The sequence below is a fragment of the Diorhabda carinulata genome, chromosome 9 (genome assembly GCF_026250575.1).
Source record: "Diorhabda carinulata isolate Delta chromosome 9, icDioCari1.1, whole genome shotgun sequence".
In the NCBI taxonomy this organism is placed as follows: domain Eukaryota; kingdom Metazoa; phylum Arthropoda; class Insecta; order Coleoptera; family Chrysomelidae; genus Diorhabda; species Diorhabda carinulata.
The window spans coordinates 23877295-23894542 of record NC_079468.1 but is presented as its reverse complement, the minus strand read 5'-3'; the positions used below and the strand labels follow the sequence as shown (position 1 = coordinate 23894542).

Here is a 17248-nt window from a genome sequence, read left to right as displayed (position 1 = left end):
AATGGATTTATTTACCAAATATGAAAACGAAACAGACAAATGATTAAATTATTATCTACGGGGTGTATAAAATAAACACTAACAATATTAAAATGTTTAATAGATTGAATTATATGCATTTCAAAATTTTTAAACCATCAGTACATAACAATACCCAAATATTATACATAAAAAATCGTTTTCAAGTTTATTTTCGGCATTAAATCGAACAAAAAAATGTTCAAAAAATTTCAATTACAATTTACTGTAATATAAATATGGTGTGTACAATCCGTATTGAATAAATTAGTAACTGTTTCAACATATTCATGAAAAAAATAATTGAAAAACGTCAAATTTAAATTATCATTCTTCAACGTAACAATTCCATCCCTACCTTCGAATGACTGGTACTACCCTCAATTTTTTAAATGCTAAGTAAATGCATGTAATGTATCGTTTAAAAGGTTTCTCCATTTTAAATGAAAAGATGTTATCGTTAACAGTTAACAATTTGATTTAGCAAACACATCGATGTAGTAAAAAGTAAACCGAACAGTGTATAGTTTAGTAAGTTTTAGTGAATAGTTAAGTGTATAAATAAATTGACGATAATAATTTTGAACTACTTCAAAAGGGAGTCATTCTAACTTATGCAATAATCCTTAATCGAGGCCAGCGCGATTACCCCCATCCTTTCAAAAAACTTGAACTAATATTTAAGTTTTTGAACATAGAATGCTGATACATTTTTTAAAACTCATACTTTTTTGTAAATTAAAGGTATAAATAGCATTTTTACGTTGCGGAATGTCAATATATAATTCGACTTGTTTCATAAATATGTACAGTAACCGGAACCGTTTAGCTATACACACTGTATGTGACAGATTTACCTGCCAATTTCTAATTACGTCTTTAGATAAAATTCAAATTAACACTGTTATCGACGACATTCACGTAAATTTTAACGAACGCGGGGCATAAATTATAAAAAATAACAAATGCAATAGTTGAACGAAATTTGTACACTTGTGTATTGAGTCAATATACAAAATATGCCAAAAAAAATAATAAATAAAAAGTAATCCAATAATATATCAAATAATAACGAAAATTCTCGTTAATTAATAAAATTGTATTTAAAAATTAAATAAACAAAAATGTTTGTTATTGTTCGGTTGAGTAATTCCACATAGAAATAATAAAAGGCAGTAATTTTGAAATGGTGTATACTTGGAAATATTTTGGGAAAAATATCGGACAGTAATGGAGGAAAATTAATAATGAAAGAAACGCGATAGAAATACAACATTTAAGTGGAGAATAATGACACGGAATGAAGAAAAGAGAGTAAATAAATAACTATATGTATCTAAATAATGAATATTTATGGGAACTAGAAGACAAACAATGTGTCGTTATTTCTTGATATACCTCACATAAAAAAAAATTTATTTCAATACTTAAATTAAAGAGATTATAAATACTTGTTAACATGAAGTTATTAATAAATTTATTTTATTATTTCAAATTTGTTGTACAATAATTTGTACCAAATGTTATTATAAATATTTATTTGTAAAAGATACAAAATAGGATTTCTACTGATAAGATTGAGCTGTTGCTCTAACTTAGCACTTCGTCCTCTAACTATTACATTTAAAATAATCAATAAATTAGATTCCACCCCTTAGGCATAATACGACAACACGTACAGGTTACGTCGGATTTAATGTAGCAAATGACTAAGTTTTCAATTATTTTAAATATCACACTTTCATCTTATAAGTAACAATATTCTTAAAAAAAAAAATTCACAATATGTACAATAGGACGTAATTGCAAACTACCTTTTGTATAAATTCAATTTTTCATAAACGAAGGGAGCTCGTCATTTTGACGTCAAAGATTTTCCTGCAACAAAATAATTACGGTCGATAATTATCATCGAAAATACTAAAAACGTTACAAAAGTTGAAAAATCCTAGTAACTATATTCTTACTTTCTTTTTCGTATCTCCTAAGGGCTTCTTTTCTTTCATCGGCATCAAAATACCATAACGTTATGGCGTATCGGGTATTGTACGCCGGTTGAACTTCATGAGGATTCCTCCTGTCTGACCAGAAAAATAACAGTCTATCAAAAAGTGGTTCTATATCTGCCACCTAAAAAAAGCACATTCATGTAGTTTTTTTAATTTATAATAGACCATAAATCAAAATATTCGGTATAAATATATCCGGTTAAGATAGAAGAGTCTATGCCATCAAAAACAAAACAAATAATCAAAACTCAGTTTTTTATTAATGTGAACTATCTTTTGAGATACTTTTTGTCCAGTATAAGTATAAGCCAGTAGAGACACTTCCTATAAAACAACGCACGGGTACTAAATAAGAAATGTAGTGAAGGTTTTGTAAAAAGCAGCATGTATCTAATTTTACTTGTAGTTATATTTATAAGTATTCCAATAGAAATTAAAGAATAAAAAAATCGTAATTGGATAAACAATAATTTTGTTAATTTAGCTAGATAGTTATTCCAAATTTAATAGGAATTGTAAAATTTCAAAAATACGTTGATACTTGTTATATTGAAATATATATGATAAAGGTATCATCAGGTGAAAGTAGTCGAATGCTTTAAAATAAATATATAAAGTATTTTCTTCTAAACTTACCCATCCACGTGCAAATTCTTCACAAATGTGACGACTATATAGTCAATAAAAACAATTTTTAAAGTCTGTATTAACTTCTTACGCAGCACTAACCTATCTATTTAATCCTAACACTATACCCTAATTACTATAAAATAATTAAAATAAAACAGTTTCAACTCAACAAATCACTGTGCCACATTTATAAACACTTTTTGTTTACAAACATCGCCATTTTGCTGGTCGTACAAATTCGCGCATGCGTGCAAAATTTTTGTCTCGAGTGTCGCTACTGTTTACTGTATTGTAGAGTTTCTCGTTGTATGGGGAATTTTAGTCAAATCCGGAGGAAGGAAACAAATAAATTTGAATATTATCATAAACTTATCCTACCTTATCTTCCCTCCAACCTTCGGGGAATATTCTTAACAGTCCACCGTTTCTCGGCACCCAGTTCAAATTGAGATAGTAAATAGCCGTTATACATCTACCATCTCTATTAGGATTATCTACGTGTTTAACGTAATGAGATCCGTAACCTGGGTAACAAGCGACCATCGCCTGAAAACAAAATTAACACCATTCGTTTGAAACCTACAATTAGAACGAAAACCCGCAAGAATTTTATTCCTCTTAACACAAGTGAGAACGAGGCCGTTAGGAAGTTTGGATTTGACAGTTAAACGATACTAAACTAAAGATATGTAAAATACCAACCCAAAATAATCAAATTACAATCGTTAATTTTTATATAATTTCTTCATAATGTTATTGAAAATCGAGTCATTCATTGCCAGACGGTTAATATCCTTTTGTCAAATATCCTTAATTTTCATTAAATTATAACTCTCCGTTATAGTATAAAAACTGATTTTGTTGTTTATTTACGAGGGTTGCTACTTAAGTTTCGGGGTATGGCAACACTGATACGAATATGACAAATCTGACATTGACATTACAACGTGACATATCGTGAAATTATTGGAAAAAACATTGAACTAGCAAAGAAATTCGTTTAAACATTGCTGGCAAAATTTCAGCTTTTGTAAAATAAGGTAATTTAAAATCCTTCGATCCATATTATTACAATAAAAACTGTTGGGAGTGATTACATGTAAAAATCTCTTTTATAATCAAAAAGTCGAAAAGAAAAATTATGGATTTTCTCGTTGTATTTTGCATTAACTTTGTACTCTTTGAAACAACGATTAGAATAACGAAAAAAATTGTTGAAATTTAGTATATTTACCATCTTATTATTATAAGTAAGATTAAAATCATCGTGTAATGAAAATAATATTTTTTTAAACGGTATTTTCCCTTCAAAGTAAATCATGATAATATTTAAATTTGATGTTGGTTTTGTGCACATATTTGATATAAATATACGTGACAAAAACCGAATAAACAGTCGAACCGAGATTAAAATAACCACTTAGATTAAATAATTAAAATAAAAATTGTCATTCAACTATTTATTAAACGTTATATGGTACTGCGTGAGGACGGATATAAATGTACGACGAAATTCTGCATTAAACTGCATCTACAAATCAAAAACGGATTAGAGCACAGTTGAGCGGCGTAGTATAGGGAGTTTAGAGCTTAAACCGAAAAGCATTAGATAGCGAAACAACGTAAAAACATCTTGTAATTCAATTACGACGATTGCTACTTATGTTACGAGATATGACAACACTGGGATGAATATGTCAAATTGCCATCTCGAAGTTTGACATTTGATACATGGTACGCCATCTTAAACGTCGAATTTACGAGTTATCCGCCGTAAAGTCCTTGTTTGGCATACGAAAACTCGAGTAACCAACTTCGTATTATTAGAAACTACAACTTTTTCTTTCCAATCTTAACGTCTTAACACTAAACTCATTTTTATTCTAAACCTCAATCGTTGTGGATTTCGACAAGACAATTTTTTCCATATTAAAAGGGAATAATCGAACAAAATCCCCAAGAAACGATTCTGCTGACCGATGCACAATGTCCAGTATGGGATTGTTTCGCTCAATTTTCGGCCAGTTGTAAATTAAATCGTTCCTATTTCACGTAGCGAGCACCGGACCCTTCTACGGATGCAGTTTTGGAGCCAACTCGTTGTTCAATGAGCGTAGAAACTGCATAGAGGAACGTCGCAGGCATTTGACCGAAAAAAAAAAACCTTTGGGAGTAGCGGGTCCAGTGCTCAGAACAATCGGGGGGGAAACGAGGAATTGACCTTGGAATTGAATCGGGTTTCCTTTAAGCCCTCGCCCACATCAAACTGCCGCTTGGTAATTGTTAACCATAACGATTATTCGTTTTTAACTGATATCAAGATTTGTTAATCGAGTTTTGACGAAAAATTATTCATTATTCGCTTAGTAATTGTACTAATACATTCGTGATTTTAGATAATATAATAGCGCCACCGAATTGTATCTAATATCAGATAAAAATAATCGAATGAGATCATACAATTTTCCCAGAATAGAGTCGTCGATGGTAAACATTGAGATATTATTATTATTATTTCCTTAGATATAACCAAATGTGAGCAATACACTCGAGAATGCGTAGTACGTATCACGTAGTTGTACTACGATAAATATTTTTTCAAAGCACGTCGAATTTATATATACAATAAGGGTGACCGAATATATATAATTTGTTTAAACGTTTTTTTTTTTGTTAATTAATTAGTAAACAAACATTAGCTTTCGAATTTTGACCGCAATTTGTATTTACTACGATCTCATTCATGATTGAGAACACGCATATTTATAACTCAAGGTCTTTATCAACACACAGCACCCAAACCGAAAATAACGAGATCGATTACATTGTAAAAATGAGTATCTACGAGTTTGATGAAACTTTACAGCGACAAAACTACGAGAAGTTAAGATTTTGTCGTAATGTTTGAACTTCTATCGGTTTAAAATATAATATTGTAGTATAATATTGAGTTTTGTTTTAAATTAAAAAAAAAATTGCTCGAGAAGCTCACGAAATGTTAAAATCTATCTATCATGAGAATGTAGCAACTTTTGCAACTCCAAAATCATATAAAAATGCAGAAAAAGGGGACAAACGCGTTTTAAAATACGATTTTCACATGAGAGACATATCTAGCCGCAAAAAGATGTAAAAAAAAACATCGATTATTACAATTTTCAGAAAAAAATGTCGATTGAAAGACAATAAATTTTTCAGTTTAATAACTTTACGATGAAGACAAATAAAGCTCGAAAGTAACCTCACAAATTGTGAGAAATATTTTCAGAAATGCTGAAATTAGAGCCAAAATACCTCAAACACACTGGAAGGTCTTACACATAACTTGTACTGTCGAGAATAAAGAGAAAAATGGAGGTTGCCATTTGAAAAAATTAAATTTCCGATATTTTTAGATATAGCGAAATTCGACACCATTTTCAGAACACCCTGTATAAATTGTTGTAAAAGTTTTCACATATTTCGAAAGACAAATAAAGTGTTATTTGTCCAAATTCCAAAAATATAAGACCCGACTCGCTTAAACTTAGAAATATAAATTTTTTAGTGGAAGCCTGCATGTGTCCAAAAATGCGAAATAATTAAAAAATAGTGGACTTTAGGCATACTAATCCTTTAATAAAGTTGTATTCCGTTTAAAATAACACGAACTTTGGATCCACTCGTGACGACGACTCGTGAATGACCCTGTACATAATAAAACTTGATCTAGTGACATTTTTTTTGAAGTATTAAAAAAAAATAGAACCGAAAACCTCTTATAACCATTTATTATTTATTTCAATGGCAAATGCACGGTTAAAATGTATATTTAGTTTCCCTCCTATTTGAATAGGTAATAAATTAAGTAAAAACAAATATTTGCGAATTAACATACGTCATTAAATAATAACAAATTCTTTTGTACTATTACACGGATAATGTGTTTATTTATCGTCTGCTACCTGTCACAACTTAGAAACTTAATATTCATTTAACAAGCGCTATAAATAATGATAATTATGAAAATCCCAACAAAATAGTAAAAAACAAAATCATCGATTCCGTTGTATGAGAGAGTAATACCATATTGAACGAGTAAAGAAGAGAGAGAGAGAGATAGTAAATTACCAAATGTGCGTACGTGACTGTTAGCATGCTACAATATTTTCATATTTGAATGGAATCTTAACGGTTGGCCAAGACCTGAGCTCGCGTTTGGCTCGACGCCTGTGTTTTTCTATATAGAATTTTATAATAAATTCGACTCGTGTATTTATCTTATTCAATCGATGTAGGTAAAATAATTATTTTCAAAATGTACCTACTGCGTATTATTTCGTTATTGTTTTATTACATAATAACAATTAAAAATTAATAATCAACTTATAATCGATGATTTATTAGAATTATTAATGAGAGAAAACGAATAACTTAAAAAGCTATCGAATTGAGGTTAGGAACAAATTACGAAAATATTAGAAGTATTGTAGATATTATTATAAAATTTGCATACGTTTATTATCATATACAATGTAAACGGAAAAGTTATTTTGTTTATATTTTTAATTACATAATTTATTACAACTATTTCTAATTTCAAGTTATTGTCGAAATCTACTGATTTTCATTTTTCTATCGTAAACAAAGAAGAAGAAGCCGTCGAACTCTCGTGAAACCTCGAGAAAAAAAACATAACCGACGACTACCGATATTAGACGATGGCTTCGAGAGCATTATACAATTAATTTATTAAAATTAATTTGCGAAAATGGTCTTTTGTTGTGTTATAAAATATAGTTCTTATCGATTCCCGCAATAAATAAAACTCGAATAAACTCACGTGTACGAAAAGAAAAATGACTAAACAGTGTTAATTAAAAATATGAAACTCGCTTTGGCCCACGACTCTAGTTGCACAGAAAATATACTAAATAATTGGAAATTTTTGAAAAGTCTGTACTTGAGTTTGAAAGAATAAAACGATGTGTCGAATTCACGAGATAACAACAGAAACAACTTTACAAAAAAAGCAAAATTATTTACAGTATTTTTTGAGGTTATGTTCTGATATTTTGAATATATCGAGATATTTGATGAAACCAGAAACTAACAATTGACTTTGGAATTATTATTTAAATTCGAAAGTTTGCTCAAGTCAAAAAATCTCATCCTCTAAGCGGAATATCGAGTGAAGAACTCAATCAACGAAACTTGTTAGAAACGAAACAAATATTGATAAAAAAAACTTGTAGTAATGAACTTGACTCAGTTTTTCATTATGTGGGTTAAAGTGATGCTAAATAGTTAATTACACAATTCGATAAAAAGTAAATGTATATAATTAGTGTGTTGTTATGATGTAGGAAATAGTTGGATGACGAGATATGTATATCTGAATTAAAACTAGGGAAAACCTATTACCTAATCTAATATTTATTTTACTTTGACGCTTTCCAATTTATATAAATTCCTATTTTATTTTTTTTACTGCAAATTTATTATATACAGTTTTTGTGTTTTCGTATTCACATACATATATACAGAGTGTCTCGCATAAGAGCCGACGCAGAACAGAGGCGTATAGAGAAGCCCCAAATATAACGATGGGGGGCAATTTACTTCCATACCAAGTTGTAAATCAAGTTAAAAACACCAAAAAAGCGATTTAACCTTTCTAGGGGTGATTTAAAAAAAATTTAATGGATAATTTAATTCTTCAAGTTTTTTACTACTACTACTACTATTACTTAATACCCTTAACTGTCTCATGCGGTGTACCAAATTTGGTATTTTTAAGTTAATGGATTGTAAAGGACCTCCCGAGGGATACAACTTGGTGTAGAGGTGAGTTACCCCCAGTTATCGTAGTTCCGGATCCCCTATACGTCTCTTTTTTGTGTCGGTTATTATACGGGACGCCCTGTATATATACTGATAATTAAGTGTCTTATTACACGATAATGAAAAATATACAAAAACACTGATTATTTAAAAACAAATTCACACTTTCAAATGTATATTCCATATTAAGATTAAAATAAAAAACGATAATTTGATTTCGAGGTTATGTGCATTACTTCCACGAAGGAATAAAAAAATGTACTTTATTAAATGGATTTTTCTTTAAAAATATTGTTGTTATTCATTTTCATTATCATGTTCTCCTTGTCCCATCTCTAGATATTAGGAAATTTCAATTTACATATTATCCAATTAAATATAAAGATAATTATTTATGTAACGTGACGTGGCAGCACTGATGTTGCCACGTGAAATCTGTCGACTCGATAAAACATATTTGTGCACATACCACCACACAAGAAATACTTCTCATTAAATATATCAATTATTGTGATTATCAACATTTATATTAACATAGTCATTAAATTAAGGACCAAGTCATTAACGAATTTAAAAAAAAAATAATAGTCACGATTACATTAAAAAAATATTATATGCATAAAATTAAATTGTATTGAAAATATTTTAGTAATAAATATAAACATAGAGTTCATATTAAAGATAGGGAAAGTGGAATTGTACAAGTGAAAGAGAGAGAAATAGCTTCAGTTTACCACTCACTATTTCCCTCTATTCGCTATTAGAATCCAAATCTGTTATAATTTTTTGCCGCTCCCACTACTCAAAATTTCGACACTTCATGGTGATCCAATCAGAACAGATTTAAAAGAAATAGTGATAGGTATACCAATGTTTTTTCTCTCTATCAGCAGTTCGTGTTTGCACTGTAAAGCAATTTTTATGAAAATATTTCAAGCAGTCTCGAATGTTAACGATTTTAATACTATCAGAATGGAAAACTAGTGGAAAAGTTTAGTTTATTATAATTTATCCCAGTATTCTTTTGAAATTTACTATTTAAACTTTGTGGGGATATGGGTCTCAAGGTTAGAGTCTTACTGCCTCCACTTGGAAGCCTAAATGAGCAATATTAAGACCAAGATTTAATTAGAAACCTTAATTCAAATATGCCTCAAATAAATTTGATAAACCTTAAAAATATAATATATATATATATATATATATATATATATATATATATATATATATATATATATATATATATATATATATATATATATATATATATATATATATATAAGAAAATAGCTTACTTTGGTTCTTCCATTAATACTATATCTTCCCAGTTTTCCATTATTTTCCATTTTATTGGCCCTCGTAATTAAAGTATCCACTTTGCTAATAAGATATCCTATATTTGGGCAATTTGGTTCTTTACCGTGAACCCAACATATCTGATCACTTCTTATTGTTCTATCAATTCTATCCTCTGTTGGTCCTTTAGACACTAATTGTCCATCTTTAAACACACCTTGATTTTCCATAGTTAGTACTTCCCTTAAAACTTGTTTTCCCCTTTCTACACCAAGGAAATTATCTATAAATGAACAAACAGGTGAAACATTTCTTTTCCAACATTTTCATTTTAATAAAAATATAGAAGAGTTAAGATTTTATGCATTATTTTGTAGCTTTGCATATTGCCCCAAAGATATTCACGTTTACACACTACAGCTTCCCAAAAAATGAAATGATTTCACTTAAACTTAAATATGTATTATCAAAACTAAAACATCGAATCTGAACTGAACTTAAACTTTTAGTTTTTAATAGAGATAAATGGATTATTTTGCAGTTTGCCCTTCTTAAAAACATTAATAATAAGTATTATTTAGACGTTGATATTCAGAATAAAGACAAAAGAATTCAGACTAACGAAAATAAAACTATATTATTCACAAAACATTTACCCATAACACATAGTCCATAGTCAGTCATATCTTGTATTACAGTGTAACACATTTCTTCAATAAAACGATCGTCGTCAAGGTTTCTGGGTTGTTCTAATGAAATAGCAGGGAAATCTTTAAGAGTTTTTTGCTTAGTCTTTACAACACTCGATCCACTAATAGGCATGGTTATATTAACGAATTTCAACGATTTTTCCGTAGAAGATAGTTGTTGAAAATTATTATTAGGTGCCAATTCTTCACCCAAGGAACTCAAAATTTCATTTTCGGAACTTCCTTCTGTAGGTAAAGTAACTCCCAAATCCGGATTGTTTACGAAATGTCCGTATTTGCCTTCTACGACTATACCAGAATTATTCGTTTTTTTACAAAACTGCTTGTGTTTTTTCCAATCTTGTAATTGATGATCCTTACAACAATAACAAATCAATTTACAACGGGCGCAACGCAATAAATTTTCCGTTTTTCCGCATACTACACAACTTCTCGATACTGCTAACCCGGCACTATCTTCCGAACTCATTTTATTTAAATCACAAACGAAGGCCCACTTTCCTTATGACACAAATTGACAGCTTTGATTTTAGCGCTAGAGGTCGCCAGGTATTTACAATCAGCTGTTGATATTTAAGTAAGCACGCGTTCAATAGTATAAATATTTCAATGAATCTTGTTTCATATAATAACTTATACTGTTCTAAATTCTTTTCATTAGAATATCAGAATTTCATGATAAATAAACACCCTGTTTTACGATTATTATCTATTTAACATATAAATCAAGAGTACTCGACGAACTAATCTTTATTATTTATTGGTAGTAGAACAAACTTTGATTTGATGATGTCAAACAATTTTAATAATCTAATAATTCCTATAATGACTTTATGTACAATAAAATTTTTTTGAAAATAATCTCTCGATTGGTTCTGACCATAGAACTACTCTGGTTCTACTATACAAAAAAATTGACATTGACATGTAAATAGTAAAGCAAAATACAAAAGAAATAATTTTAAAACTATGGCAGAAGAAAATTTGTTTGATTTTCTTCACAATGAAATTGTTAATTATGTTTTAGACGGTAATAATAAACAAAATGAAGGGAAGGTTAGTATTAGCGAAATAATATGGATAATTGTTAAAATAAAAACATTGTAGGAGGAAGATTTGTCTGTTCTTGAATATATTGGATTTTCGACAGGATATCGTATTATTGAGAGGTATTTTTTTTATATACTGTTTATCCCATTTGTATGCTTAAATAAATATAAATTGATGTTTATTAATTTTTTTTTTCAGATCAGTAGTTAATCATTAATTTTTTTATAGACTTACCAAGGAAATGCCTAGATTTAAAGACGAATTGGATACTATGAAATTTGTTTGTACAGATTTTTGGAGTGCGTTATATAAAAAACAAATAGATAATCTTAGAACTAACCATCAAGGAATCTATGTATTGCAAGATAACAGTTTCAGGTTTCTAACTAAACTTTCCAATGGTAAGCAATATTTGGACGCTGCTCCCAGATATGTCGCCTTCACTTGTGGCGTAATTAGAGGATGTTTAGCTAATTTAAATATTATGTGTCTAGTTACGGCCGAAGTACAAAATATGCCTTCTTGTAAATTCCACATACAAGTTCAAAGAACTTGAGGTTACTTTAATTTAAAATATATGTTTAGGTTGCAAAATATATAAATAAAATTTGGTTTATAACAAAAATGTTTCTTTATTTGATTAATTCCGAAAAAATCCCATAAACCACGATTGTTTACTAATGTTACGAGGGTTGTACCAAAAGTCAACTCTTCATCTACAAATGAAAATAGTTATCGCCTTAAATAAAAGCTTACATTGTTATTTTTTTTTTCAAAATAGACCCCATTTTTTTCGACATACTTTCGAAGACACTGCCTCAGATTTTGTGTTCCTATTTCAAGAAGTCTCCCGCGTCACTCTTAAAGCGTTCGCCTCCTAAATGTTTGTGTAGCTCGAGGAAGAGGTGATAATCTCTGGAGGCTAAATCCGGTCTTAACGGGGTATGGGGTTTAGCAATTTACTCAAATGCCACCAAAACGCGGAAGGGTGAGCTCAAAAATTACTGTCATTGGATTTGGATGTTGAAAAATCAGTAAGGGGTGTTTCTTCAATATCCTTGCTCAGCTCACCATATTTGTCGCCAGATGGACTAATCCATTAGAATTAGATGTGACATAGCTTACTACGCCAAAATTCTTTGTAATAAATATTAATAATTATTCTTAGTTTAGTGAGTAGTTCGCCGAGTTTGAAATTCGACACTGCACATATCGTTTTCTTTGCATATTTGAAGTCAATCAGATTATCTTTAAAATATTCAAATATATCATTAAAGTTGAAGAAATCGCTATAAGAACGTATTGTTTACATTTTTTTCACAAATTATTTATGTGTAGAGGAGCTGACCTGTTTTAATAAAATTTTAGTATATAAAAATTTTTATGCATTCAAGAAATAATAATGTTTTGGTTAACGAAGAGATTTTATAAAGAAAATTTTTAACGTGTTATTGTGATAATGGAAAAAGTAAGTTTTTATTTAAATTGAATTATAAGTAGCCTCATATTTTTTGGTAATAAAATTCTGGATAATAGTTTATGTTTTACGTTTATATTCTCGTTTTCAGGAAAATTTTTTCAGTCGAAAACCGATCAATCTTCTACTGGAGATAATATTCAATAAGAAAAACAAAAAAGGTATATATTTCTTTCGTAAATTACTATACTTATAATTTATTTTTTAAAAACAGTAAAAAATTGCCTAAACTATAATATAATTACCCATTAACAGCAATTTTTATATTTATAACGTAACAAACTTTAAAAATTATTGATACATCACTTTTGATTTGTTATGGTTTTATATAAAATGGCCGATCTATGGTTATGTTTACTCTGTTGTCACGTCTAGTGTTTATAATTAACTTTACTTATTCGGAATGGATCGTTCAGTACATTTTTTGAAAGTAAAATCATTTAAAAAAACTGAATATTTATAATCCAATGTTCTCTAAATACTATGATCTAAGATCTACAATCTCTTTTTGATCATTTTACAAAATTATTATTTTTTCAGTTGAATCTGTTCGTACTGCTAATATCAGTAATAGTGTCTCGCTCAACGATTTAACAGATTCTTTTCACTCTGTGAATAAATCACAAGCAAGTTCAAATCCAGATATTAGAAGTGACGCGGAAAAACTCGTTCAGATAAAAATAAAATTGGATATATCGGATATTGATAAATCGAATCAGAATGATTCCGAAAAAATATTAGAACCGGTGAATTCGACTGAATCGATATCGGAGTTGGAAACAGATAAAGAAACAAAAGTGAAAAAAATGTCTAGCAAAGTTTCTTTATCGATAAATAATGATACGAATTTCGAGGAAACGGTTTATTTTGACGTATACAAAACCGGAAGTGAAGAATCGTTAGAAAGCGTCACAGAACTTTATAACGAAATCGATCTCAACGAATCACATCTCCAATCAATAATATGGCAAAAAATATTTTACCAAATCCAACAAAAATACAAAGCTACCAATAAAGACAACAAAATCGTTAACGTTATACACGAATTAATTATGGAAAAATACAAACAAGCTTTATCTATTATAAAACAACGGATTGAAAAACGGGAACAGAAAAGTTCGAGTCTGCATTCGATTATATCGAATGATTCCAACAACGCCGATCGCGCAATCAAAAATACTTTCTCTTCTTACGAAAGTATAAAATCTCAATTCGATTTGAAGACTAACGAAATAATCATTAACGATATATTTCATACTACCAATTCGTCGGACCCAAAATATTTCAACAGTACTTTTAAATCGGAAGTTAGGTTATCGAAAAGCTTGGACGACATTGATAAATTTTCGACGAATAGTGCAGTTGAAAAAGAAACTCCTTTCGTCCAACAGGTAATTATACAACGTTTGTAAATTCTATGATATTTATAAATCTCTGATTGGTACGATTTATTGATCAAAGAACTGAACTTAATTGAAAATAGCAATTTTTAATTAACTACGGCTCTTTACAGACGGATGAAGGCACCCTAGCTTTAATAATAACTCTATGATTATAGTTGGCAAGTTGATATTTGCAATGTTGCCGGATTTACTACGAGTTACTAGGATTGTTATTTTTGTAATGTGAATTGATTATAATAAATATTAATACTGAATTACAGTAAAAAAAACGTGTGAATGTTTGAAGTAGGTATTAAATGAAAATTTGTCGTAATTGTTATAGAGCAAAGAGCTAGAAATTTGCCATAGCGGAACAGAGTACAGTATAGGTAGTAGTAATATTTCTTTGCTTATATCAGAAGCGGATTACGCGAAATCGAAAAGAAATTATAACAGTTATCGCAGAATGAACAGATTTAAAAATTCCGCTAAGCAAAGCGAACAACAATCGATTACAAGTAGTAGCACGCACATTTATGAAAGTTTGGATGATTTACTGTTGAATAACAACAGGAATAATTTGGTGAAGAAAATCGATTTACAAAAAGAAATTATACAACAAAGTGCTAAAGCTGCAAAAGTATGTAGATCGCAATCAGAATTATTTGGAGAAGAAACTTTAATTGAAGCAGAAAAGATTTTGTTAATTGCTGGTAAGCATATTATAATATGCGTATACATTTAACAAAATATGAATAAAAACTTGTCAATAGGTAAAAGAAAAAATGCAATCGAAGAAGCTCTTATGAAAGCGGATTATGAAGATGTAGATACGCCGTTAACATCTTGTACAGTGAAGATTAATAATATCTGTTTATACGCCTCTTCTTCATTGGTTAATTCAAATAGCAATTGGTTTTACGTCTGTACGTTGCAACAAGGATCTACGGTATATGCAACCAAGATTACAACGCAAACCGAAAATACAATATCTTTCCCGGACGAATTTATTTTTGAAAATATTCCTTCGGATTTTCAAATAGATATAAACGTCTACGCACTGTTACTGAAAAAGAGAAAAAATAAAGTAAGTAATAGTTAAATATATATAGAGATGGGAATTTACACTTCCCCGTCTGTCGGTATAAAAATAACACTTTCTCGATGCAGATTCCGACCGTTTCTAGCTATATGCCAAGACAAATATTGAATTACGTTTTTGCGGCTTGTTTGGGCCTACAAATCATATTAAAAATAATAATACTTTGTATTATTATAATACAAAGTATTATTATTTTTAATATGACAAGCAGAAATCAGCATCTCTATCCGAAATGAATCTTGTGATAGTAAATTATGTATAAAGATGGGAGTTTATACTTCCACGTCTGTCGGTATAAAAATAACACTTTCTCGATGCAGATTCCGACCGTTTCTGGCTATATGCCAAGACAAATATTAAATTACGTTTTTGCGGCTTATTTGTGCCTACAAATCATATTAAAAATAATCAGCAGAAATCAGCATCTCTATTCGAAATGAATCTTGTGATAGTAAATTATGTAGAGGTGGGAGTTTATACTTTCATGTCTGTCGGTACAAAAATAACTGTTTCTCAAAGCCGAATTTGTCCGTTTTCCGAGAGAAAAACATCTAATTTTCTGGCTATATGCCAAGACGAATACTAAATTACGTTTTTTCGGTCGATTTGAGCTTACGGTGAACCAGCAACTTTCAAAATATAGTTTGAAGAACTGTTATTTTAAATCTGATAAGCAGTAATTCACATCTCTATACAGATTGAATCTTTATTTGTTTAAATCAACACTCTACTTCTTTTTTTTTGAAAATCTTAAAAATATATTATATAATACGGTGATTCAGCAATTGTTACACACCTTAATAATGTTATAAAAGAAGGTATATCAAAATATACACTAGCGAGCAATTTCACACATTTTAAAAGTATTTGAAAATATTTTTGATTTTTTTTTACAACTACTTACTTTATAATCCCTTTCCCAATCTATTACAGGGGGTATTTGAAAAGTTATAACCACAGTTTTAAAAAGATGACTAATTTTAGTTTGTATTATGATATAGTATATATTTTTTCCGTAGAATTTCGTATATAAATCACGTGAAGAAGCAAAAGTAGCATCATCTTCCAGATGTGCTTCCACAGAATCATATTTCTCTTTATGGGGCACCTCATCGATAAAAACGTCTCAGGCGAATCAAACTATATTCCGTCTGTCGAATATTCCTTCGGAAGCTTCTATAATAAACTCGTTTACCGCTAATATACGAACAAGTTTTAAGATTTACGTGAAACAAGCCGGTTTTCTAACATTAGGTCTTGAATATAAAGGTTATCCTGTTTGGAGACGAAGGTGGTGTTTATTAAATGGGTACAAACTCAGATATTGGTTTCTTCCTAATGAACAAGATATCTGCCCGCCTTTAGGAGAGATAAATTTATTAAACTGTGTATCTAATGAAATCAAAAGAGCCGATAAAGATCTTTGTTTTAATTCAACTACCCTCGTACTTCAGATGAACGTAAATGACGGTGGTAGAAAGGGGCAACGAAAATACTTTCTGTCGGCTGATAATTATGTAGAATTTGATAAATGGTTAAGGGAATTTAATATAGTTTTATATTATTTGAGAAAATGGACTCAGTATTCTAATTATTCCAGGCAATAATTTTTTTGATTGAGTAAATTTTTGGATTTTAAGCAAGTATTGTAAAAGTTTTTAAATACTGTCAGTATTTATATTATAATTAATTAAATGATACAGAAACATTTACTTGTTTTATTTTAAACCAGTTCATATTTTTTTCGACCC

The 17248-nt window shown here is 29.5% G+C and overlaps 3 protein-coding genes across 4 annotated transcripts; 2 read left to right on the top strand and 1 right to left on the bottom strand.

Annotated features, from left to right (window-relative positions):
• Nucleotides 1–83: 83 nt before the first annotated feature.
• On the bottom strand, nt 84–11077 carry LOC130897855 (prolyl hydroxylase EGLN3). 2 transcript variants are annotated; one of them, XM_057806787.1, is made up of 5 exons: nt 10433–11077; nt 9776–10059; nt 3036–3203; nt 1986–2148; nt 84–1896 (listed from the first exon to the last, which is right to left on the bottom strand). In XM_057806787.1, exons 1-5 carry the CDS (start codon nt 10953–10955, stop codon nt 1874–1876), a joined length of 1161 nt encoding a protein of 386 aa, XP_057662770.1. In that variant the 5' UTR covers nt 10956–11077; the 3' UTR covers nt 84–1873. The 2 variants fall into 2 exon arrangements, with proteins under 2 accessions (XP_057662770.1, XP_057662769.1); XM_057806786.1 differs by having other exon boundaries at nt 84–2148; nt 10433–11038.
• A 310-nt stretch (nt 11078–11387) lies between these two features.
• Nucleotides 11388–12161, top strand: LOC130897862 (trafficking protein particle complex subunit 6b). The gene is made up of 3 exons (XM_057806793.1): nt 11388–11542; nt 11594–11655; nt 11765–12161. Exons 1-3 carry the CDS (start codon nt 11456–11458, stop codon nt 12090–12092), a joined length of 477 nt encoding a protein of 158 aa, XP_057662776.1. The 5' UTR covers nt 11388–11455; the 3' UTR covers nt 12093–12161.
• A 461-nt stretch (nt 12162–12622) lies between these two features.
• LOC130897851 (anillin-like) lies at nt 12623–17225 on the top strand. The gene is made up of 6 exons (XM_057806780.1): nt 12623–13004; nt 13105–13174; nt 13554–14404; nt 14739–15108; nt 15169–15482; nt 16517–17225. Exons 1-6 carry the CDS (start codon nt 12996–12998, stop codon nt 17102–17104), a joined length of 2202 nt encoding a protein of 733 aa, XP_057662763.1. The 5' UTR covers nt 12623–12995; the 3' UTR covers nt 17105–17225.
• The last annotated feature ends 23 nt before the right edge of the window (nt 17226–17248 follow it).